The sequence below is a fragment of the Manis pentadactyla genome, chromosome X (assembly GCF_030020395.1).
Source record: "Manis pentadactyla isolate mManPen7 chromosome X, mManPen7.hap1, whole genome shotgun sequence".
Classification (NCBI taxonomy): Eukaryota; Metazoa; Chordata; class Mammalia; order Pholidota; family Manidae; genus Manis; species Manis pentadactyla.
This window is the reverse complement of record NC_080038.1, coordinates 64801994-64825715: the sequence shown is the minus strand read 5'-3', so window position 1 is coordinate 64825715 and position 23722 is coordinate 64801994. Positions and strand designations below refer to the sequence as shown.

The following is a 23722-nucleotide window of genomic DNA, read 5'->3' as shown; positions in this document are numbered from 1 at the left end:
CTGTCGCTGAGATAGATTGTTATTAGTCCCATTTAACACATGAAAGAACTGAGGCTTAGGAAGGTTGATTAGCTTGTACAAGGTCACACAGCAAATAAGTGAGAGAGCTGGGATTCCTCGTGAGAAACTGAAGACCATGCCCAAAGTTTAGAAGAGGAAAGACAGAATTTTCCTTCTGCCTGGTGGAACTGCTGATTGTTGCATACAACAAACCAAGAACTTTTGAAGAACAGTTGGAGACCTCTAATGTGTTGAAGCATTTTTTGTTGGTTTGCCCAAAGTACATGCCTAAAACAATTATATCGCTTATTCCCCTCCAGCCTTTAGCTGTAGAATAATCAAGGGGCAAAAGGGGAGCTGAAATTTATTGAAGAAAATAAGGTAAACCACTCAGGGCTCTGGAATGCCTAACTGTTGACAATTTTCTCAGCCTATCCGAGGCCCTTTAACCAACTGAGATTCAGGTGCTGTCTTTAGCACAGTAACCAAGTCCAGCAGGGCTGAGGGCTGTTTTATGCTAGAGTAGCAGGCCCAGCCTCTCTGGCCTTGATGCTGATGGAGAGCGTTTGCAGAACTCTCACCACAGAGTTTCAGAGGAAGCTCTGCAGACATCCCATCCCAAGGACTGCTCTGCTCAACCTGGTCAGGGACATCCCCAAGCCACAGTCAGAGTCAGGCCACCAAACAGATCTTGGTATTTTGAGAAAGGGACACATCTTTATAGGTTTCTAGCTTATATTCTGCCTCTTTGCAGCTACAAGCATATTTTGGAGGGAGATTTCATACAGATTTCTAAATTGAGTTAGAATTTGCAAGTCTATTGTGACATGCAAATTAGTCCTGTTTGCCCATTGGCAGCAATGCAGCTGAAGTGCCTAGAGACGGGCCATAAAATGAAAACATCAAAGTGATTAAATGTGCCTGAAGAGCATAACTGAGTGCATGAACAAGAGAAAATAAAACAAATTGATTTTCTCCAGTGCCAGAAAAACAGAATAATTGAGAACAAAATAATAGACTTTGAAGTAATCAAAGTGAGAAATGCACCATAGTGACATAGAAACAGCCAGTTGTGGGAGAGATTTATTGTGTTTCTGTTATCATTTTTACAACTTTAATTTCATTAGCTAATAAATACAAATCAATTGAAAAATCAGTCAACCAGAGAGGAGTCAGTCCCAAGCCGAGATTTTTATTCACATCTCTAAAACAGGCTGAGGCGGTGACCCTTAATCTATTTTCATAGGCACTCAGATCCCACAGAAAACAAGTTCTAGGAGGTCTCTCTGCATTGGAGGTGATGATGTTCTGTTCTTCCATTCACTTTCCACATATAGGTTTACAAATCCAACTTTCAAAAGGGTTGCTTTTATACCCCGCCAAGATTCCCAACAGACAGAAATGCCTGAGTACAGCATCTTGGTTTACAAAGGTGACGTTTTCATGGCACTGACCTGCACTATTGTCTTGCACAGGGTCATTCTGAAGCCACGTGGTGGAGGTGGCAGCAGTGGCAACAGTTATGGCTGCAACAAGAGCAGGAGCACCTGCCACTCTTGAAATACTGCTGAGCATCTTAGCTCACTGCTTCCACTGTCATTCCCACCCCACCCCTGCTACCATCCCCCATCCCCACGCACACACACATATATATGCACGCGCACACACACACACACACACACACACACACACACACACACACACACAATCAAATCTAATCTAAAACCAAGAGGACCAAGCAAGAGTATGCCACCCCTTTGGTTTCCAACCTGGCAGCCATGATGCTGGGGAGGATCAAGGGAAAGGAGCTAGGCCAGGAGCACTGGGGACACCAAGCTATGCCAGGATCAGGTACTGGAAGATCATAGAGCAAACATGAAACCACTGCAGAAATATTTTTAAAGCTTCTCCGAGGAAAGAATCCCTCCACCCAACTCCTCAGCTGTTCATGACTGAGCTCAGTGTCCCTTCACTTCAGAATCTGCAGTGATAGCTGGTGAGACTCAAATTGTGGTTTTTCCTTTCACAGGCCCTTGCGCCACTCTGCCAGCTGTTGGCACTTCCAGATATTCGTGGCACACCCTACCTTCAGGGCTTCACAGCTAGCGGCCATGCCTTTGGCCCCAGTAAAGGTCTTTGGGACCATTGGGGCTGTAAAGCAGGATGTGAGAAGGAGTTTGCACTGCTGGGGCTGGCACTACCTGCTGGCTCAGTCGGGATGGTGTGATTAATAGATTGTGCCTGCCAGGCAATTTGTCCCGGTGAATTTGTCTTCCAGGAAGCACCTAGAAGTTGAGAGGAGTCTCTCTGACCATCTGGTGACATCATGATGTGCCTTGAGTTAAACAGGCAATGTTAGCATTTAGCTCCTTTCTGCAAGAAAACAAGAGTTTGTCTCCAGTTCAGATCAAAAATCCCAGCTTCTATTGCCCACTCATGTTTGGGTGGAGCAAAATGGAGCAAATGGCTTTCACAACTCTAAAGCCTTATACAGATGTAAGGCCGTATTATGCTTCCTGCCACTGCTATTCCCATTATCCTGGATTTCCCAGCCCAGAATTTTGTTGTCTTCAGAAGAAGGAGAAAACACATGGACCAAAGAACCCGGAGCCGTGACTCTAAATGGCTGGAAGGCACTGCACGGCCCAGCAGATAGATCCACCCCAAGGCCAAGCTACTCTGGCTGGCTGGCTGGCAGGCAAGCAGCCCCCTCCTGTGACGTCACCTCTACAGTCACTTGTGCCTATCCCTCCACATGGAGCCAGCAGATTTAGGCACAGGAGGGGAGAAAAAATGAATCATAGGCTATTTTAGAAACTGCTTTGATTCCATTTGAGACTGCACTAGTCCTTTGCAAGCTAAGACCAGAGCACCCTAAACATCAGGGTGATATCCTTTAAATGTTGATATCCTGTAAATGCCAGAACCTAGTGGGATTAATCCACAGCCTCATGTTCTAATTCAGGTCAGAGGCAGACAAGTGGTGATTGATGGTTATATTTAATTGTCATTGAGAGGCTTTCTGATGACAGGAAGGATCTACATTCCAAGGCAAGCAAAATAGTTCACAGTTAAGAGCTAAAAATTAAATCAGCCATCCATATCAGCTCATCCCCGATGCTTCATAGAAATCCCTTGTTCTGCCATTTTTCTAGGTAGAATGAGACCCTCAAGGAGCTGGGAAACTTCCTTTAGCCCTAGATCACACTAGAAGGGCTTCATCCACATCTTAAAATAATTCAGAGGCTTCCTATGGCTTCTAGGATAAGGTTATGGCCCTCCAGGCCCTTGATGATCTGGCCTCTGGCCACCTTTCCAGCTTTATGGCTCACCCTCCCCACTGTCCCCACCACCACCCCCGCCAACCCTCATCCTGTGTACTGGTCACAAAAGCTTTACAGTTGCCTTCATGCATCCTTCTGTATTCCTCCTGCCTCAAACATTCTCTCGCCTTTGCCCTATAAGATGCCACTTCTGTAAAGCCTGCCACACCCTCTCTTTGTATGCTGTCAGATCTCTGTACAGACTGGTATTTTATTGTCTTGTTGCTATGGACAATGATGTGTTTTTCTCCATATTTGGCTTCCTCACTAGACTAAGAACTCCTTGAGGGCAAGAACTATGTTTTGTCCTCTGTGACCCCAGCACCCAGCACAGGGCCTACTCCATTGCTGACATCAGTAAAGGCTTGTGAAATAAATGGACAGAGACTGGAATCAGATTAGGCTGAGGGAGCTGGGTGGTGGGGGCAGGAGTGCACCATCTGAGATTCTCGTGTACTAGAGGACGATAGTAACAGAGCAGCCTGGGCACCAGCAGTCCAAGGGCAATCCCTACAATGATTTTTACCCAAATGTGCCTCATGTACCTCTGAATGAGAGCCAATTTGAGGTGACATAAAAACATATTTCATTTTAATGATAGTATTTGTTTTAATGGATGCTTAAAATATACTAAGCACATCAAGTATGATGCTGATGATGATGATGATAATGATGATTGCTTAGGATAGATGAGGCCAAAAGAGGTATTAAATTTTTTAAAGGGAGTAGATATAAAGAAAATAGTGTTACTATTAATTCGATAGTAAGTAGATATGATGACATTTCCTGAAAGGAGCACCCATATGATGGAAGTTTTGGAAACACTTGTAACAATTCGAAATTCCCTTCTCTGTTCCTCTCTGGTGCCACTCAGCCTCCAAGCGTTGTGGAGTCACTCCAGCACTCCTCCAAACTGCTATGATGCTAACTGTCTCCAGACCTCATTTGCCACTTGGCCTGGTAGCTTGAGTAAACATGTTGACTCACCTCAACCACATTTATAAGAGCAATGACCAAGTTTAAGCCTCTGAACAGGAAAGTGCTCTCTCAGCTTCCCTGTAGCTCTACCGATGTTCATTCCTTCAATTAATATTTATAGAGCAACTATTATGTGCCAGGCAGTGCTGAGTACTAACAGTAGAGTGATGAGCAGGACAGACAAGGTACCTGCCCATATAGAGCTTGCGAGGGGAGACAGACAAGAAGCAAATAAATATACAAGCTGTTTTCAGTGTGCTAAGTGCATTAAAAAATTAAACAAGATGATGTGGCACAAAATGAGTGACAGGGGTGGCCACTTAGGTTGCATGATCATAAGGCCTCTCAGAGGTGACTTTTAAATTGAGACCTGAGCAATGAGAAGAGTCAGAAATGGAGATATCTAGGCACAGAGCATTCCAGGCAGCAGGAATAGCAAGTACAAAGAAGGAGGAAGCCCTAAGAGGGAAAAATTACTCATGTGTTCCCACAGCACAAAGAAACCTCATGTAGCTAGAACAGAGTGAGCAAGGAAGGCAGTCATAGGAGACAGAGGACAGGGCCCAACCCTGCAGGGCTTGGTAGCTAAATAGTTTGGATTGTATTGTAGGTGTAATTAGAAGCCATACCATATCTTGAGCATGAGAGTAATGTGGTCTGACCTAAGTTTTAACCAAATACTCTGGCTCTATGTAGAGTATAGGTTGTAGGCGACAAGGATGGAAGCAGGAAGACCAGTTTTGAGGCTATTAGAGTCATCCATGCAAGAAGTGACAATGGTTTGGAGTAAAGTTATAGCAGTAAAGAATGGAGGGAAGTGGGTGGTTTTGGAATATATTATGGAGGTAGAATTGATAGGATTTGTTAATGTATTGAAAAGGAGGTTGTAAATGAAGGAAGAAATAAGGATGACCCCTAGTCAATGTCATGAAAGAAAAAAAGCACAAGGGAGCTATCCTGGATCTATGCTGTCCAATACAGGCACCACTAGCCACATGTGGCCATTTAAATTGAAGTTAATTAAAATTAAATAGAATTTAAAATTTTCTTGTTCACTTGCACTAGCCACATTTCAAGTACTCAATAGCCACATGTCACTAGTGGCTACCACATTGGGCAGCATAGACACAGAACATTTCCATCATCCCAGAAAGTTCTATCAGACAACACTGCTCTACATTAAAAGATTAAAGATATGAGAATAAAAAGACAAGCCATACAGACTGGGAGAAATTATTTGCAAAACACATATCCAATAAAGGACTGGCATCCAAAATATACAAATAACTCTCAAAACTCAATAATAAGAAAGCAAACAATCTGATTTAAAAATGGGCCAAAGACCTTAGCAGACACCCCACCAAAGAAGATATACAGATGATAAGGAAGTGTATGAAAATATGCTCACTATAATGTTACTAAGAACTGCAAATTAAAACAGTGAGATACCACTACATACCTATTAGAACAACAAAAACCAGATTACTGACAACACCAAATGCTGACAAGGATGTAGAGCAACAGGAACTCTCATGCATTGCTGGTGGGAATGCAAAATGGTACAGCCAGTTTGGAAGACAGTTTGCTGGTTTCCTCCAAAGCTAAACATAGTTTTAACATACGATCCAACAATTGTGTTCCTTGCTATTTACTCAAATAAGTTGAAAACTCATGTCCTCACAGAAATGTGCACATGAAGGTTTATTTATAATTGCCAAAACTTGGAAGCAACCAAGATGTCCTTCAGGAGGTGAATGGAGAAATAAACGATGGTACATCCAGACAGTGGAATACTTACCAGTGTTAAAAAGAAATGAGCTGTCAAGCTACAATTGACATGGAGGAAACTTAAATGCTAAGTGAAGGAAGCAACTTAAATGTTGCTAAGTGAGGGAAGCTAGTCTGAAAAGTATTCCAACCATATTACATTCTAGAAAAGGCAAAACTATAAAGACAGTAAAAAGGTCAGTGGTTTCCAGGGCTTTAGGGGAAGGAAGGGATGGATGAATAGGTGAAGCACAGGATTTTTAGGGCAGTGAAACTATTCTGTGTGCTACTGTAATGGTGGGTGCATACATTATACATTTGTCAAAACTCAGAATTGTGCAATACCAAGAGTGAATGCTAATATAAATGACAGACTTTACTTAATAATGGTGTGCCAATATTCATTCATCAGCTATTACAAAGGCACCATTCTAATGCAAGATGTTAATACTAGGGGAACTGCCTGCCTGAGGAGGAGAGGGCAGGAGGACTACAAGAGCTCTCCGCATTTTCTGCTCAGTTTTTCTGTAAACCTAAAACTTGAAAAATAAAGTATTTTAATTTTAAAAAGAAAGACTAAAGAGGGTGCATATCAGCACCTACTACCTGGTAAGGAATAGACACTCCGTAAATGTTTATCAAATAAATGGATGAACAAATAAGTCCATCAGTTGATGAATCAATAGAATCCAGGTCTCCTGGGTTGCAATTTATACTCCTTCTTGTACATCAGAGGTAGGAGGATGACATAATTTATTGTCCAAACCAGGGTATTTGAAAGTGAAAGAAGGTGCCACAGGCGTAAGTCACAACTGTCCCAGAGATAACCCAGAGATCACAAACTGGGAGCCCATGAGCCACATCTTGCCTCCAAAATTGCTTTGTTTGGCCTTAAATATTGATGTCCCACACAACATTCTTAAAAGTTTTTAAATTAGCTATTCAGATTTAACACTGTGGAAATTTGAATAAAGGTGTGAATGTCTGACTTCTGTTGGAAAATGGAAAGGACTGGTCACACTGGGCTCACAGTCCTGCTCAGTCATGAATGGCTGGGGCTGAGTAGCAGCTGCCCCTTTTGTGAACATATGCCTTCCTGTTTGCCACAGTCCCTACCATTCCCTGTTGGTCTCCTACTCTAGGCCAAAGGTGAGTTTACATTTATTATCTCACACTGTTTTGGCTTTTTCTTTTGTAATAGAGTTAAGAAAAAAGGAAACTATTTTTTTTCTACTCATGTCATGATTCAAATTAGGAAAAAGACAAAAGGTTCAAGCAAGCTCCATATATCTTGCCCCCAGTCTGCTTTCCTCACATACAGTACATTCTCCGCCTCTATAGGCATTTGAGTTTGCCCCTTCTAGTCTGTATCTCATGTTTTGCCAGTCCCCAGACCAAGATGGAGAAGCTAGATGTAAGGGGAAAACAATGGGCATTATTTAAGCTTACATTTTTATTGTTATCCAAATTCAGTATTGTTCATCAGCAACTTTTGGTGGAACTTATTTCTGTTTTTTTTCTTAATTGCCTCCAAATGTAACTGGAGAGTAAGACAGAGCAGCAGATAATCCGGTACACACACCTTTCCTTTTGTGAACACGTGTTGCTGGAACACTTGAACATGGAAGTTTGTTTATCCATGCATTCACTCATTCATCAAACTCTACTGTACTGACAGATGGGAGGGCCCTAACTTCAGCACCAGGAGCCCCTGTAGGTTTTCCCCAGGAGAGGCAAGAACACAAGCAAAGTGGTGATAGGAAACTGTGGATGGGGCACATTTAAGCCAAGGTGTTGGACTTCATTCATAGGTAGTCAGGAGCTGCTCAGGTTTTTTTTCAAGCAGATGCAGCATATAATAAATGCTAGCAATTATGTGGGGACAGCTCCAGAGGCAGAAGCAGCAGGTAAGAGGCTGTTGCAGTGATCTGAGTGATAAGAGATGCAACTAAGGTGGAGACGGTAGAACAGAAAGGAGAGGACAGATTTGAGAGGCATCTTTGCAGTAGAGCTTGGCGACTCATACAATGTGGAGGGGGCTTGAAATAAGAGGTGAAGAATAAAAAATTATCCAGAAACTGTAAGCTTAGGGGTTTAAAATGCCAAAAGCAAGGTCCAAACAATTAACTTTTGCTTTACAAGAGTTAAGAGAACGAAAAGACAAGTTACATAATGAGATAAAATATTTGCAAATCACATATCCAACAACAGATTTGTATCTAGAACATATAAAGAACTCTCCAAATTCAATGGTAAAAAATATCCAATTAGCACAAGACATGAAAAGGATATACAGACAGCAAATAAGCACATGAAAGGATGTTCAACATTATTAGCCATTAGGAAAATGCAAATTGGACCACAGTGAGAGATCCCTACACACCTATAGGAATGGCCAAAACAAAAATCAGTGATACCACCAAATGCTGACAAGAATGCTGAGAAACTAGATATTTCATACTTTGCTGATGGTAATGCAAAATGGTATGGCCACTCTGGAAAAGTTTGCCAGTTTCTTATCAAACTGAACATGCACCTACCAAATGACCCCGCAATTGCACTCTTGGGCATTAATCCCAGAGAAGTGAAAACTATGTTCACATAAAAATTTGTATGTGAATGTTCATAGCAGCTTTATGTATAATAGCCCAAACTGGAACCCACCCAGATGTCCTTCAGTGGGTGGAATGGTTGAACAAACTGTGCTACATCCATACCGTGGAATGCTGCTCTGCAATAAAAAGGAACAAACTTAATGGGCAACAACTCACATGGATCTTAAGGGCAGTATGCTGAGTGAAAAAAGCCAGTCTCAAAAACTTATATACTGTAAGATTCCATTTCTGTAACACTCTCAAAATGACAAAGTTATAGAGCTGCTGACCAGATTAATGGTTGTCAGGGTTTAGGAATTGGAGATTGGGTCACAGTGACAAGGTAGCATGAGGGAGACTTTTGTGGTGATGGGATAGTTCTATATCTTCTTGTGGTGGGAGTTACACAAAGCTGAACATGTGATAAAATTGCACAGAACTACACACTTACACACACACACAAATCAGTGTATATAAAACTGGTGAAATCTGAATATGGTCTGTGAAGTATACCAATGTCAATTTCCTGGTTTTGATATGAAATGATGATTATGTAAGATGCTGCTACTTGGGGAAACTTGGTGAAGAGTACCTCTTGGTACATTTTTTTGCAACTTCCTATAAATCTATACTAATTTAAAAATTAAAAAGTTAAACACCCAAGAAAAGAAATGAAGTACTGATACATCTAAAAATTTGCATGAAACTCGAAGGTGTTATGCTGCATGCAAGAAGCCAGTCTTAAAATGTTACATACTGCTTGATTCCATTTATGTGACATTCTTGAAAAGACAACACATACAGTGATGGAGAACAACTCAGTGGCTGCCAGGTAGTAAGGGGGAGGGAGGGATGTGACTGCAGAGGGATAGCACATGGGCTTTTGGAGGCTAATAAGACTGTTCTGTATCATGAATCTGGACATATGTTAAAAATCATAGAATTGCACATACAAAAAATTCAATTTTACTGTATGTTAATTTAAAAATCAAAAATTAAACTGGATGGGCAAGTGGGTGCTGATTGGCTTTTTCTTTCCTTTCTTCCTATCTTCCATTCATCCATTCATTCAGCCATTTATTGGGCACCTACTATGTATGAGGCACTGTGCTAGATCATCCAAAAGTAAAGCAGCCCAGATCCCTGTCCTCACGGAGCCTTCTTCCTGTTTCAGAGGAGAAGTGGTCAGTAAGGTTGGGAGCCCAGTGTTTCTGCTTGGGGAAGTGGGGCAAGGAGAAGCCTGCGGAGGGACCAAGTAAGCAAACTTTTCATTCCTAGAGCCTCATCCTATAGGATTTCCAGTAATCGCTTTTTCCTAAAAGACTCTTGGGCCTGAGGGCAGGGGAAAATCCCCAATTTGTTTTTCACAAGTACTCAGGAGAGAAAATGCTAGGAGAGTTGTACCCTGCTAAGGGAGCAAGGAAGGTTGGGATGGGGGAAGATTTGGTGCAGTTAGTAAAGTGCAAGTTCTGAAAAGTTGCCTGAATTTGCGTGTATGTGTGGCTTAAAACAATCATTTGTTTAGCTCCTGACTCCTGGATTGGCAGTTGGGCTGGGCTCAGCTGGGCAGTTCTTCTGCTGGTTTGGGCTGGGTTCATCCAGCACTGCAGTCCACTGGCTGTCAAAGGATGCGCTCACATATCTGGCAGTCTGCTGCTAGTTGCTGGGGTAACTGGGCCATATGTCTCTCACCATCCAGCAGGCTAGCCTGGACTTGTTCATATGTTGGGGTCTCAGGGTTCCCAACAACGGCAAGAGAGCAAGGCCCAAAATGCAAGTGCTTTTTTTTTAGCAGCTTGATTTGAGGTATAATTCACATATGTTACCTGAATTTAAATTTTGTTTTCTCTCCTGTTTGCAGGGAATCTGAAGCATGTGGTCTAGTTGACAAAAAGAGATCAGGTTTCCAGAGCCAAGGAGCAGTGCCTGTAATGAAGACAGCGTGTTTATGCGAAAAGTGTGTGGAATTTGTGACTGCAGGGGAAATTTGGAAGAAATTACTTCCTGAAAATTTCCAAGGGGCACCAAGTGGCATCTGGCCTCTTGGGGTGAGGCAGAAAGGCACCCCAGAGGCCTCAACTAGGCATGGGGGAAGAGGGAGATTTCCAACATTTAAAGTGTTTATTTTTTAAAAATACACAAATGCCATTTCTAATCTTTGAAAATTATTTTTAAGTAAGTTGGGGATGGGGTATTTTTATTTTCTTAAAGGAGAAGCTGGAGGGAAGTGTGGAGCTTTGGCCAACAGTTGGTGGGGCAGCGGGGAACTGAGAGGCTGGGTCTGGACCTCAGGACCATCTGAGTAGAGCCCTTGGAGAAGGGGACTGGTCAGCAGACTGGGAGGTAGGGAGAAGTCCACCTGTGTTGTTTTTATGCTTATGGATCTATTTTGTTTTTTAATAAAATATCTGAAAACCTGCCTCTTCGTCCCATGTCCTCCCTGTGAAGTGCCACTGATGGCACACACATTTCTGAACGTTTATTCTCATTGAAATATCAAGAATAACCCGGCTGCTTCCACGTTCTGCTCTGGCCTCACCTTGGGGGCTGACTCTGGGTGCCGGACCCACTGGGAAACTAGTGTGCCCCCACTAAGCTCTGAGCAGAGAAGGGCAAGCTCTGTCCTGTGCTAGGGTCTGTGCACGTTTCATGGAAATACAAGCAAGCACTGTAACGTTGGAGAGTCTTGCTGGGACCCCGGGAGGGGCACCTATCCCTGACTGGGGAGACACTCAGGGATGGGAAGGGCAGGCAGCATGTCAGATCTAAAGGGGCATTTTGGTGAACAGAGAGTATACTTCCCAGTCAAATGTAGACAGCACACCTGATGAAAATGGGATACAGTCGTGATCCATTGGCGGTCCTGTAACCTTGCGGGGTGGGACAAGATGGCAAGATAGGGATGAGGGATAAGCAGGGAGATGAGGAGCAGAAGGGACAGACACCATGGTTTTGTAACTTGATTCACCAGTTACTGGGGCTAGGATGGGAGACATTCCCATCCTGGCCATCAAGGAACTCCCAGACAAGGCAAAGGCGGGAGGAAAGAACCAGATCGCACCGCGTTTCACACTGGAACCAAAAGGAACCCAGAGCTGGGGAGCACTAAGGAGAGAGCAACTCCCCCTGCCAGGCCAGCATCCCGGAGCGTTTCAAGGGGGATGATATTTGAGCCAGGCCTTGTAGGGTGAGTTGTATTTCTCCAAGCCTCTGAAGGGGGAAAGAGCATTAGGCAGAAGGGATGGAGAAAGCCTTTACCTTGTCCTTTGATGGGAATAACCAACCTTTTATTACAGCATCGGGATGCCTGGTTGGCTAGGAATACCAGTCACTTCAAATGCCAACTATTCTAATTATACACTTTCAGCTTGAGGGCTGTTTTACTTATACTAAAAAGAAGGGGCATTTTTAAAAAATGGAAGATGGGGAGGCGCTGAATGGGGCAGCTGGGGATTAGGAGGGTCCAAGGAAGGCAAATGGAAACTGAATTCCCATCCTGCAAGAAACCTGTGTGGTCTCTTCTCTTCTCAAAGACTTGAATGGTCCAGTTTGGGTTCCCCATCCCAACTGTTTCTAGGGAACGCACCCCCAAAGTCATCACCCAAATTCCTGTGTGGGCATCAATCCCCTGAGAAGCAGGGCCTGGTCAGGCAGTGAGAACTAAAGGGAAATGGCCTGAGAAACAAGGAGCCCTTTCCCACTGGGCAGCCAGTGCCAGCCTCTCCTGTCCTGTGGCTGGCACTGCCTGAGCCCCAGCGCTGGCCCGAGAGTAGCAGGGCAAAAAGCTGCTGAACTGACCTATTGCTGGGCCTCCTAGCAGCCAGGCCTGTTCCTGAGAGAGGGCACCACTTCAGTGACCTTCAGGATTCCTTTTCCTTTGATTCTTGTTGAAACTATTAGGGAAAAACCAAAATCCCATAGGTAGAACTAGGAATAACTTTAAATTTTTAAAAATTAAAATCCAAACATCTAAAAGTGGGCATGGCATTCACAAAACAAGCAAGACAGATGAAGAGTTACTCTGTTCAGTCTAAACTCATCAAATTGTACACATTGAATGTGACAGCTCTTGGTATATCAATCATATACCTCAATAAAGCTGTAAAAAATTTTGTTAATAATCACAAGTGACTGGTGGGGGCAGGGTGGGAGAGGGGTGAACTGAAAGGAAATACACCAAAATATTAACTGAGATGGGCGTCTGTGGAGGAAGAAGAGATAAGGATGGTTTAAGTTTTGTTCTTTGTACTTTCCAGTATTTTCTGGATTTTCTCTAGTGAGCACGTTCTAGTTTTATTAATAGGAAAAACAAATAAACTTTTCTTTAAAAAAACAGAATTGATCTTCAGGGAAAGTTACAGATCAAAGTAAATTCAAAACACCCACAGAGGAAGAGTTTGTGCTCAAGCCCCAGGGCTGTTCTAACCGCCCAGGGCGTTCTGAGCTGGCTAGGAAGAGAGGTCAAACAGGAGGGCTCCTGACTCACAATTCACTAGGCTGAGAGGGTCCTTTTAGTGAAGGTGGATTGAAGGCGGAGCAACTTTGTACCCTGCCTTCCCTTCAGGAAACAGCTGCTTTTGTGCCCACGAAGACCAGCTGCAATAACCATAATAACAATGCAAAGCAAACACTAAAGTAAACCCCATTTCACAAATCACTTTCACTTATAGTAAGTCGAGATCCACCGTGCTGGGTGGTTATTATTATCCCCACTTAATAGATTAGCAAACTGAGGTTACAAACTGGGAAGTAAGTTGCCCAGTTGTAAGCAGCAGAGCCAGGAAGCAAACCCAGGCGGCTGCAAGTTCCCCATGCTTTGTCCACTGGCCCACAGCTACTGCCACTGCAATATTTTTAAACTGTGACTTTGAAGTAAACAAGTTTCGTCTTGCTTCCAAAGTCCAAGCTGGACCAAGCCACATGCTGCTCCCAGGCCCTCACCACACAATGACATCATTAATAAGCTGGGTGCTTTTCAGCAAATTACTTGACCTTTCAGGGTCTGTTTCCTACCCATAAAGTGGGGTGAATAATTCTTACACTTCATGGGCTATTGTGAGTGCTTGATGAATTATCACAGATGGAAGGACTCTGAAAAGAGTCTAAAGTGTTGTGTGCAGGAAGGCTGCCATGAAAATGGGCCTGGAAAGGCGAACCTCTGAGGAAACTGCAGGACTCCCAGGAGCCCCACAGGCCTCCACTATCTCCGAGGCACACACAGGGCCAAAGAGCCCAAAAGAGATGTTGCGGCTGTGTCTGCAACTCAAGAGTTAACAAAATAGCCATTTAAAAGAGGATATATATATATATATATATTGGAGATGTCTATATTTGCATAAAACATCTTCTGAAAGATACACAAGAAACTAGGGCACCTCAGTTGCCTCCAGGCAGGGGAACCAGGTGGCAGGTGGCAGGGGAGTGAGGGAGACTTGCACTGTGTTCCTTTTTGTACCTTTTGATTTTTGAGTCATGTGAATATATTACCTGGCCCCAAAAAACTAAATAAATAATTTTTTAAGCCAATGGAAAAATCCCAAGCCAGTTTCCCTAAGGGAAGATGGATTTGCCTCTGCTACGTTCATTGTGAGCTATCACAGAGAGCACAGTATATCTCCAATTCTTTATTTAAAAGACTCTTTCTAAGGCAGAAAGACTTGTTTATAAGAAAATCAAATATTGTCATTCAACAAAGAAAGTTAGAAGGAGAAAGAAAGAAGAGGTGGACAAGAAGAAAGAGAAAGAAGGAAAGCCAAGAGCCCTGCAGCCCTAGCAGGTCTTGACATCTCTAAGCCCCTCCACAGAAAGTGCCAGCAGCTGCTCCTCCCCTGCCTTTGCTCAGGACAGAACCCCAAACCTCGGTGCTTGGTGCCCATCCCAAGCTGACCAGCAGTGTCTTGGCGCACAGGCAACATGGGCACTTCAGCCCCAGATTGCCTGGGTTTAAGTCCCTTCCCTGTCACTCCCTAGCTATGTGATGTTGGCCAGGTAAGTCACTCTGCATCTTAGTCTCTTTGTCTATCAAAAGGGGATAATACCAGTATGTATTTCTTGTGCAGGGAGAGGTATTAAGAGATCAAAGAAATATGAAGGAAAGCTCATAGAGTACATATTAGACCCAGTATTAGACACTGCTCCTGCCCTAAATGTGAACCCAGTCTGGGCAGGGAATCTTCCTGAGGATCCCTGGCTGCAGGAATCAGGGAAATAGTAGGCAAATTCACATGGCTGTGCATTTGTACATTCTTCTGAGGCAAGGAGCAATAGGTCTTGTCAAATTCTCAACACTCAAAAGGGTTTTCATGATCCCCAAAAGAATGTGATCTACAGATGCAGAGGTAAAAACAGCCATAAATAGAGCCTCCTAAGGCAGAAGCCCCCTCACCTCAGGGTCTCCGCACATGCTAGTCCTTCTGCCTGGAATGCCCAGATTTTTCCCAGACTGGCTCCTGCTCATTCAGTTCTCAGCCATGATGTCACTACCTCAGTAAAATGCCCTTGCCACCCCATCTAAAGTAGCCCTCTTTGTTCCAAAATGCCCTGTATTTTTATACCATTTATCATCTTATTTATTTATTTATTCACACACACACACACACACACACACACACACACACACACACCACGTTTACTTTAGAAGCCTGGGAACTTTGGCAGTTTCATTGCTGTATCCCCAGTGCCTGGCATGGTATCTGTAATTCTCAATACACACCTATGAAATAGTGGACCTGTGTACTAAAACAAAGCAATGCCTTACATTCTGAGTATTATGGGACACAGAGGAGAGACAGGCAATCTACAGTAGGGCAACCATGAAGGCTAGAAGCTGGCGATGACACTCAAGCTGATCTTGGGCCAAGCGTCCAGAGGGTGGGCGTTCTAGGCAAAGGCACATGAGATTTAGGAAACGACAAGCTGGAACACATAATATGAGACAGTATTCAAGCAAACCAACTATAGAAAGATATTTTTGAGACAATAGAGGAAATTTGGACAAGGACGAGGTGATGTTAAGAAATTATTGATAATTTTGTTAACTACAATAACAGTATGGTAGTTATATATTCATTTAAGTCCTCATCTATTATAGATACAAAACGAAGTATTTACATGTGACACAATATATTCTGGGTTTATTTTAAAATATTCTAAAAAGGGAGAAGTGTATGTGTGTGTGGCAGCAGGTGGTGGGTGAAGATAAACGAAACAAAATTTGAAAAATGTTCATCATTGTTGAAGTTGGTTTGATGGACACATGGAGGTTGACTATACTTATTCCCTCTGCTTTTGTGTGCTTTTTAGTTTCCATAATAAAAAGTTGAGAGATATATTAGTGAGTGACAGGAAGCAAAATAGCAGGAGCCAGATCACAAAGGGCCTCCTGTGCCAGGTGGAGGAGGCTGGACTTGATCCTGCAGGTAAGGGAGTCATCAAAGAGTTTTAAGCTAAAGAGTGGCCTGATCACATTCACATTTTAAAAAGATCATTCTAGCTGCTGGGATGAGAGAAATGAGCCTGCTGAGGCCCGGCTCCAAAGTGGCTGTCTATGAGAAGCCTCTGTTTACATCAGACGAAATCCTAGCACCTGTCTCTCTCAGCCCACAGTACCTTTCTTCTCACTATCTACTTGGCAAGAGAGAGAGAGAGAGAGAGAGAGAGAGTGAGTGTGAGTGTGTGTTTAATGGAAATACTCTTTTTTTGGCAATATATGCTTGAGGTAAAAACATTCAAACATTACAGATAATGGTTCCCTCATAACCCTACACCTTAGCAATAACCACTACTAGCTGTTTGGCATTTATCTTTCAAGATTTTTTCCATTTATTCCATAAATACTTATTGAGCACTTATTAAGGACCATGCAGTGTGCCAGGCACTGGGATTTCATCTGTAGCCAAAAGAGACAACAGTTCTTGCCCCCACAGAGCTGGCATTATGCATACATGATCGTTTGACTTTTACATGAGTGAAATCATACTGTTTCATAACCTGATTCTCTCACTTCATTGTATACTATGTGGATTCCATATCAATCCATAATTACCTTATTCATCTTTTATTATGACATCATTCAGACATACCAAAAAGTATGGCACAACTGATATCTTAAAGTGGTGACTTTCTATGGATGCTCCAAAATTTATTTAACCTTACCCTTAATGTTGAACATTCAGAATTCTCTCATTTTTCCTTTCAAACAAAAACATTACACAATAACAACAGCAACAAAACTGCTAGAGCTAATAAACAAAGTCAGCAAAGTTGCAGCTACAAGGTTAACAAACAAAAATCAGTTGTGTTTCTATATCAATGAACAACCTGAAAAGGAAATTCAGAAACCAGTCCTATTTACAATAGGATCTAAAAGAGCAAAATACTTAAAAATTAACCAAGGAAATTAAACTCTTATATGCTGAAAACTACAGAATGTGGCTGAACGAAATTTAAAAAGACACAAATAAACAGAAAGACATTTGTGTTCATGTTTTGGAAGACTTAACTTTCCCATGGTGTCGGTACTGCCTATAGTGATCGATAGATTCAGTGCAGTTCCAATGACTTCTTTGCACAAGTAGAAAAATCCATCCAGAAATTCATATGGAATCTGAAATCAGGCTGACTAGCCAAAACAATTTTGAAAAAGAACAAGTTGGAGATATCACACTTCCTGATTTCAATACTTACTACAAAGCTACGGTAATCAAAATAGTGTGCTACTGGCATGAATATAGACATACAAATCAATGGAACAAAATTGAAAGTACAGAAGTAAACCCATACATCTATGGCCATTTGATTTTGGACAAAGGTACCAAGTCCATTCAATAGGGAAGAACAGTATCTTCAACCAACAGTAGTGGGACAACTGTATTTCCTCATGCAGAAGAATAAAGTTGGACCCCTACCTCACACCATATGCAAAAATCAACTCAAAATGGATCATAGTCCTAAATGTAAGAGTAAAAACCATAAAACTCTTGGAAACATATGGGTTAATCTTCTGACCTTGGGTTTGGCAATGCATTCTTAGATATGACACCAAATTGCAGAAGCAATAAAAAGAAAAATAGATTGGACTTCATCAAAATTTAAATTTTTTGTGCTGCAAAGAACATTATCAAGAGACAACCCATAGAACAGGTGAAAATATTTACAAATCATGTAATAAAGTATCCAAAATATATAAAGAACAAAAAAACACACAACCCAGTTTAAAAATGGGCAAAGAACTTGATTAAACATTTCTCCAAAGAAGATAAACAAATGGACAAGTACATGAAAAGATGTTCAACGTGATTAGTCATTAGGGAAATTCAAAGCAAAACCACAATGAGTTGTCGGTTATTTCTATTTGGATGACTGTAATTTAAAAAAAGAAAGAAAGAAAGAAAATAACAGGAGCCTACAAGGATGTGGTAAAATTAGAAGCCTCATACGTTGCTGTGGAAACATAAAATGGTGTAGCCACTGTGGAAAACAGTTTGCCATTCTTCAACAAGTTAAATGTAGTATTTACCATATGACCCACCAATTCCAGTTCTAGGCACATACACCCAAAGAACTGAAAACAGATGTTTGCATACTTATACATGGAATGTTCATAGCAGCACTATTCCCAATAGCCAAAAGTGTAAACAACTCAAATGTCCATCAACTGATGAATGGATAAACAAACTGGGGCATATGCATACAATGGAATATTACTCAGCCATAAGAAGGAATGAAGAACTGATACATGCTGCAGGACTCAAAAGCACCATGCTAAGTAAAAGAAGCCAGACACTGAAAGTCACATAGTGTGTGATTCAATTTATGTGAGATCCCAGAAAAAGCAAGACTAAAGACAGAAAGCAGATTGGTTGTTGTCAGAGCCTGAGACGGGGAAGTGGGCAGTAACTGTTTAATGGCTTTGGATTTTATTCTGAGATAATGAAAATGTTCTGAAACTAGGTAGAGGTGATGGTTGCACAAAATTGTGAATGCACCAAATGCCTCTGAATTGTTGACTTTAAAGTGGTTAATTTTATGTTATGTGAATTTTGCCTCAAAAGCAATCATTGTAATGAAGATCCTTTTACTTACACCCTTGCAATTTGTTGTATTACTTCCTTATAATGAATTTGTTGAAGTGGAACTGCTGGAACAAAGGACATGTACATTAAAAACAAACAACATATAATGGATTTTGATCTCCAGAAGTGTTGTCCCAATTCACAGTCCTACTAGCACTGCCTGTGTCTGCTCCCGCCACCCCCTAGAACTCTATCTTTGCCCATCTAAGGGATAAAGGTAGCTCCTTGTTTGCATTTTCGTTTCTCTGATTTTATTGGTGAGGTTGGATGTGTTTTCATATGCCATTCTTTCTGGCATAAGTGCTATAAGCACGTTATGATTTTTTTTGTGGTATCATTAATCCACAATTACATGAAGAACATTATGTTTACTAGGCTCCCCCCTTCACCAAGTCCCCCCCACATACCCCTTCACAGTCACTGTCCACCTGCCTAGTAAGATGCTGTAAAATCACTACTTGTCTTCTCTGTGTTAAGCACGTTATGATTTAACCATCTGTCTTCTCCACTACCCTCGAGACCTTCCCCACTTCTTAATGTCAGCAGTCCTGACTGGCACGCAGTCGGGCCTCAGTCAACGTTTTGAGGCATAAAGGGAGAACAGTGACTGTAATCTCCTCCTGGTTCCCCGGGGCCCAGGCTGGCTCTAGACATCCAGTACAATTCTAACATATCTTCCCCCAAATGTCACCTAAATGCCTTTTGAAATGTGCTGCTGGGAATAACACTGTAACATGGAGGGCATGGAGTTGCACTAGTTGGAAGTGGAGATGTGGGCAGAATAAGGGTGAGAATGAGGGTTGAACAGGGAGTAGGAACAATGGGTACATGTGCATGGAGACAAGCAGAAGAGAAACCACCCAAATCACAACTGTATATGTGTTTATGGTGAGGGGATGGGGTGCAAGGACAGCTACCATTTCTCAAAGTCTATTCTAGTTTTGTCAGGCTTGCCCCTCTACCAGGTTAGTGGCACCACTCACTGCAGCTTTCCTGCCAGACTGGGCTGCCTCTGAAGAAGGCTGGCAGCTCCAGGGTATGATCCTTGGGTTACCAGCCTAGAAGGCTGGAGGGAGGGGAAAACCACCATCCTTCCAACCCTACCCTGTCTGCCCATGAGCTACTGGACTCTTCTCCACCACTCTCCATCTGGCTTTCACTCATATCTTTTCTCCTTTGAGGAATATTCTGCAGAATGTTTCATACACTCATGAGCCCATTTAGCTCATCTCTGCTGCATCTCACCTCTGCCTCTCCTGTGATTCTTTCTCCCACATCTGGAATCCAGGCTCTCAGGTTCAGTCATTCCTTCATTCAACAGGTATTTTTTGACAGCACGCATCTCCCAGGCAGTGTACTAGTCATCAGTGATACAGAAGTGAACAAAAGCCCTACCTTTATGTTGAGAGCATTCTAGCTGGGGAGGCGAACAATAAATATAATATGGCAAAAGGAGATCGGTACTACAGAGAAAAATTAAACAAAAATCGATCTTGAGAACAACAGGGTTGCTATTTTAGATAGGGTGCCCAGGGAAGGGCCATTTGAGCAGGTGACACTTAGCAAAGACCTGACATGGCAAGCTATGTGGCTATTGGGGAAAGAATGTTCCCAGCGGAGGGAACAGCAAATGCAAAGAGCCTGAGACAGGAACCATTTTGTCTCATCCAAGAAACAGCAAGGCCAATGTGCCTGAAGCTGCAGGAATGAGGGGCAGTTGGGGAGGAAAAGAATGTGGAGAAGAGGGACCAGGTCATATAATGCCGCTGTATGGATTTTGGCTTTTACCCTGGGTGGATGGAGAGCTGTCGGAGGCTCCTAAGAAGAGAAGGACAGGATTCTTCTGGCTGCTATGTAAACAGACTTTAGGGGACAGGGCACAGGGGGATGGGCAAAAAGAGCAGTCAGGAGGCTGTGGCTGTCATCTAGGTAAGAGATGACAGTGGCTTGGACCAGAGTGGTGGCTGTGGAAGGAGTGAAAAGCGGTTCCAATCCTGGATGTATTCTAAAGAGAAAGATGACAGAATTTGCTAATCAGCTGGACATGGTGTGAGGGAGAAAGAGAAAGATAAGGGCGAGGTTTTCGGCCTAAGAAACTGGGTGAATAGAGGTGACATTACCAAGCTTGGGAAGCTGGGGCGGGGGGCATGGATATGAGGCACAGGGTATCAAGTGCTTTATTTGGCCAAGGTCAGGAGATAGGACTGGGATCTCTCCCAGAAGCTCAGGGCTTGGCTTGATTGCTTGGTGGTGGGAGTAAAGGGTAGACAGAGAAGGCCGAGACCATGAGCATGCTGTACTGGGCTCTATGTTTATCTGCTCACATCACTTTCAGTGAGCACATCAAGGCTGAATTTCTTAGTTTAGCATCCAAGTCTGGCTCCTGGGACCTCACCAACCCCATCCCGTGCTGGTCTCTAAGTTTCCATTAATGCCTTTGCACATAGTGTCCCCAATACCTGGTGAATGCTGGCCCTCAGCTCAGGTGTCACCTCCTCCTATCTCCCACTTGATTTTATTAGTATCTGCTCTTCTAATCCCCCTACTGAACTGGGAACTCCTTGAGGGTTAAAGTGGCATCTTGATCCCCCCTCTGAGGCCTTGGTGACCAGAGCAGGGACAAGCAGGGGCTCAACTCACATCAGTGGCCTAAAGGAACATCTGCATGGGACTAACAGCCAGCCCTGAGCCCACCCCAGTGGGTTGGGAGGCCTGACTTCCCGCACAGTCATATGTGACAATGAGGAAAACAGGGCCAAGGAAGTGAAGTCAGGCTTGGAACTGGACTCAGACTGGAAAGCTGACTCCATCCCTGAAGCAGCAGGGAGCAGGGCTCTGGGAAAAGTAACTACTCACATATGTACAGCACTTGAGAGTTTATAGTCACAGAGATTATCTCATTCAACCCTGGCACAGCCTCATGAGGTAGGTATTCCTATTTTCCCCACTTTACATCTAAGGAAACTGAGGCCCAATGACCTGAAGTCACTTGCCCGAGGTCACACAGCTAGGAAGTGGCAGCCATGGGACTTGAATCAAGGTCAATCAGACGGCAGAGCCCCATGCTAGCCATATCTGACCAGGCCATGCCTTGAGCTGGCTGGGAAGGTGACCAATCAGTTGTGGGCAGCCACTATCCCCTCCCTCCCTGCCCCTCTTGCATTCTAGCCTATGGCAGCACGAAATGGCATTTATCCATTTGCTTAGACCAGGCAAGGCCAGGGCCAGGCAACCTGGGATTCAAACATAACAAGGTATCATCCATATTTGAGTCCCCAAAGGTAATACTTGGGGGCGGTTTGAAGAAAATGCACAAGAAGTGCAAAGAGAGGTTGTGGGAACCTTCCTCCCCCAGGAGCTCTTCTGCGGCAAGCCCCACTGGGCCTGCTGAGGGTCTGCCCTGCCAAAAGCCCCCTGGAAAGGTCTCTGAGGGGGCCATGTCTTCTTTCTGGTTGGACCCTGGGCCCAGATGCTTCTTGGCTGACAGCAGCTGGGCCCTTGCACCTGTCAGTCTATCTCCCCTGCTTCACAAACACACGCCCCCGCAGAGCTCGGCGCTGCTTCCAGATAGCCAGTCACTTGTGACTTCACCCTACTTTGGGCCTTTTTCTTTCTCATTTGATTTCTTTTCTTTGCTTTGTTTTCTTCCCAAGCCCTAGCTCTCTCACTCTTTTGCTCTTTCTCACACACTCATTCATTTTGTCTCTCCACTGAATATGTTCCTTTCTGCTCTGTGTGTCTGTCTGTCTATTTTCCCCTGATTCTAACCAGGTATCATCAGGTATCAGTCCAGTGCTAGCTTCCTTCTCTGTAACAGTGAGAGGCTCAGATGAAGTCATCTCTCCAGTCCCCACTAGCTCTGACATTCAGTTTTAAGGAAAGGCAAGAACCTTGGGAGGGGATAGCTAGAGAGCGGGAAAGGGAGCTAGAACCAGGCAGAACCAGATTCAAATTCCAGCATCTTCGCTTGCTAGCTGTGTGACCTCCACAAGGTTGCCTCACCTCTCTGAGCCTCCTTCCTTCATCTGTAAAATAGGGTTGACAATAATAGTGACAACCTCCCAAGGGGGGGAAGGGGGAAGGCTCCTGAGAACTGACCTTGCTCATGGATAGGGAACGCCTTTGTGAATCATAAGTGGCAGGTCCCAGCAGGTGCTACTTTGCAGGCAGTGAGGCCCTGTGGCCACTAGCAGAGGTTCTGGGGACCCGTTTGCCTGGTTCAAATCCTCAGCCCAAAATGCACAGGGAGTAGAGTGCTGGCAAGCTGCCTAATAACACTGTGCCTCAATTTCCCTCTCAGCAAAATAGGGGTGAGGTAATCATAGCACTGCCCTGCCACCTCCAGTTGCTGCGGGATTAGATGAGAGAACAGGTATAGAGCACTAAGAAGAGTTGAGGGCCCGCCACCTAGCAAGTGTTCAGAAAACATTAGCACTGATGTTTTAAATCAGAGCTAGTAGGAATAAAACTCCCCTGAGGAAGGGTTCTTAGGGGTACTGGGCTACTGCAGGACCCTGAGCCCTGGGGTGACCCTGGCTCCAGTAAGCGTGCCTACACAGGTTGTGTCCCCCATGGGGGGCTTGTGTTCCTCTGGCCAAGCCGAGTGCCCTGAGGTGAGGCTTGTGAAGCCTGGACGGAGTAACACCTGTTTTTAATTAGTCCTCCCCAAGGAGGTGCCTTTTTTGTGATTAGCACAAGGAGAGTGTCTGTGCCAGCTGAGGGCCACTGTCTCCCTGCCAGGGTAGGAGAGGGACCTTGGGTAACCCAGCCTGGGGGCCTCTCTTTGTGGCTGGCAGCAGAGGCAGCACCCTGACCCCCTGAGGTTCTCTGGATCCTCAATCCATCTCCAGCTCTGATTGCTAATCCTGAGAAGGACAAGTGGCTGTGGCTGTGGGAGCCTGGGGAAATATTTCCAGTCCTCCAGATTGTACATGTGAAATGAATCCTAACCATGTTCCTGCTACCATGTTTGTCTGAGCCAGCCCCT

General features: G+C 43.8%; 1 protein-coding gene across 7 annotated transcripts in view; it reads left to right on the top strand.

Annotated features, from left to right (window-relative positions):
* The window catches only part of HDAC8 (histone deacetylase 8), a 296351-nt gene extending 285270 nt beyond the window's left edge, over positions 1–11081 (top strand). For 4 of the 7 annotated variants that reach the window (XM_057495523.1, XM_036890957.2, XM_036890956.2 and 1 more), the window contains one exon: positions 10524–11081. In XM_057495523.1, the coding sequence (XP_057351506.1) occupies positions 10524–10546 (23 nt within the window). In that variant the 3' untranslated portion in view covers positions 10547–11081. Of the gene's footprint in view, positions 1–9836; positions 9918–10523 lie in introns of all 7 variants that reach the window. The other 3 variants (XR_005026032.2, XM_057495522.1, XM_036890948.2) reach the window with 1 other exon arrangement.
* The last annotated feature ends 12641 nt before the right edge of the window (positions 11082–23722 follow it).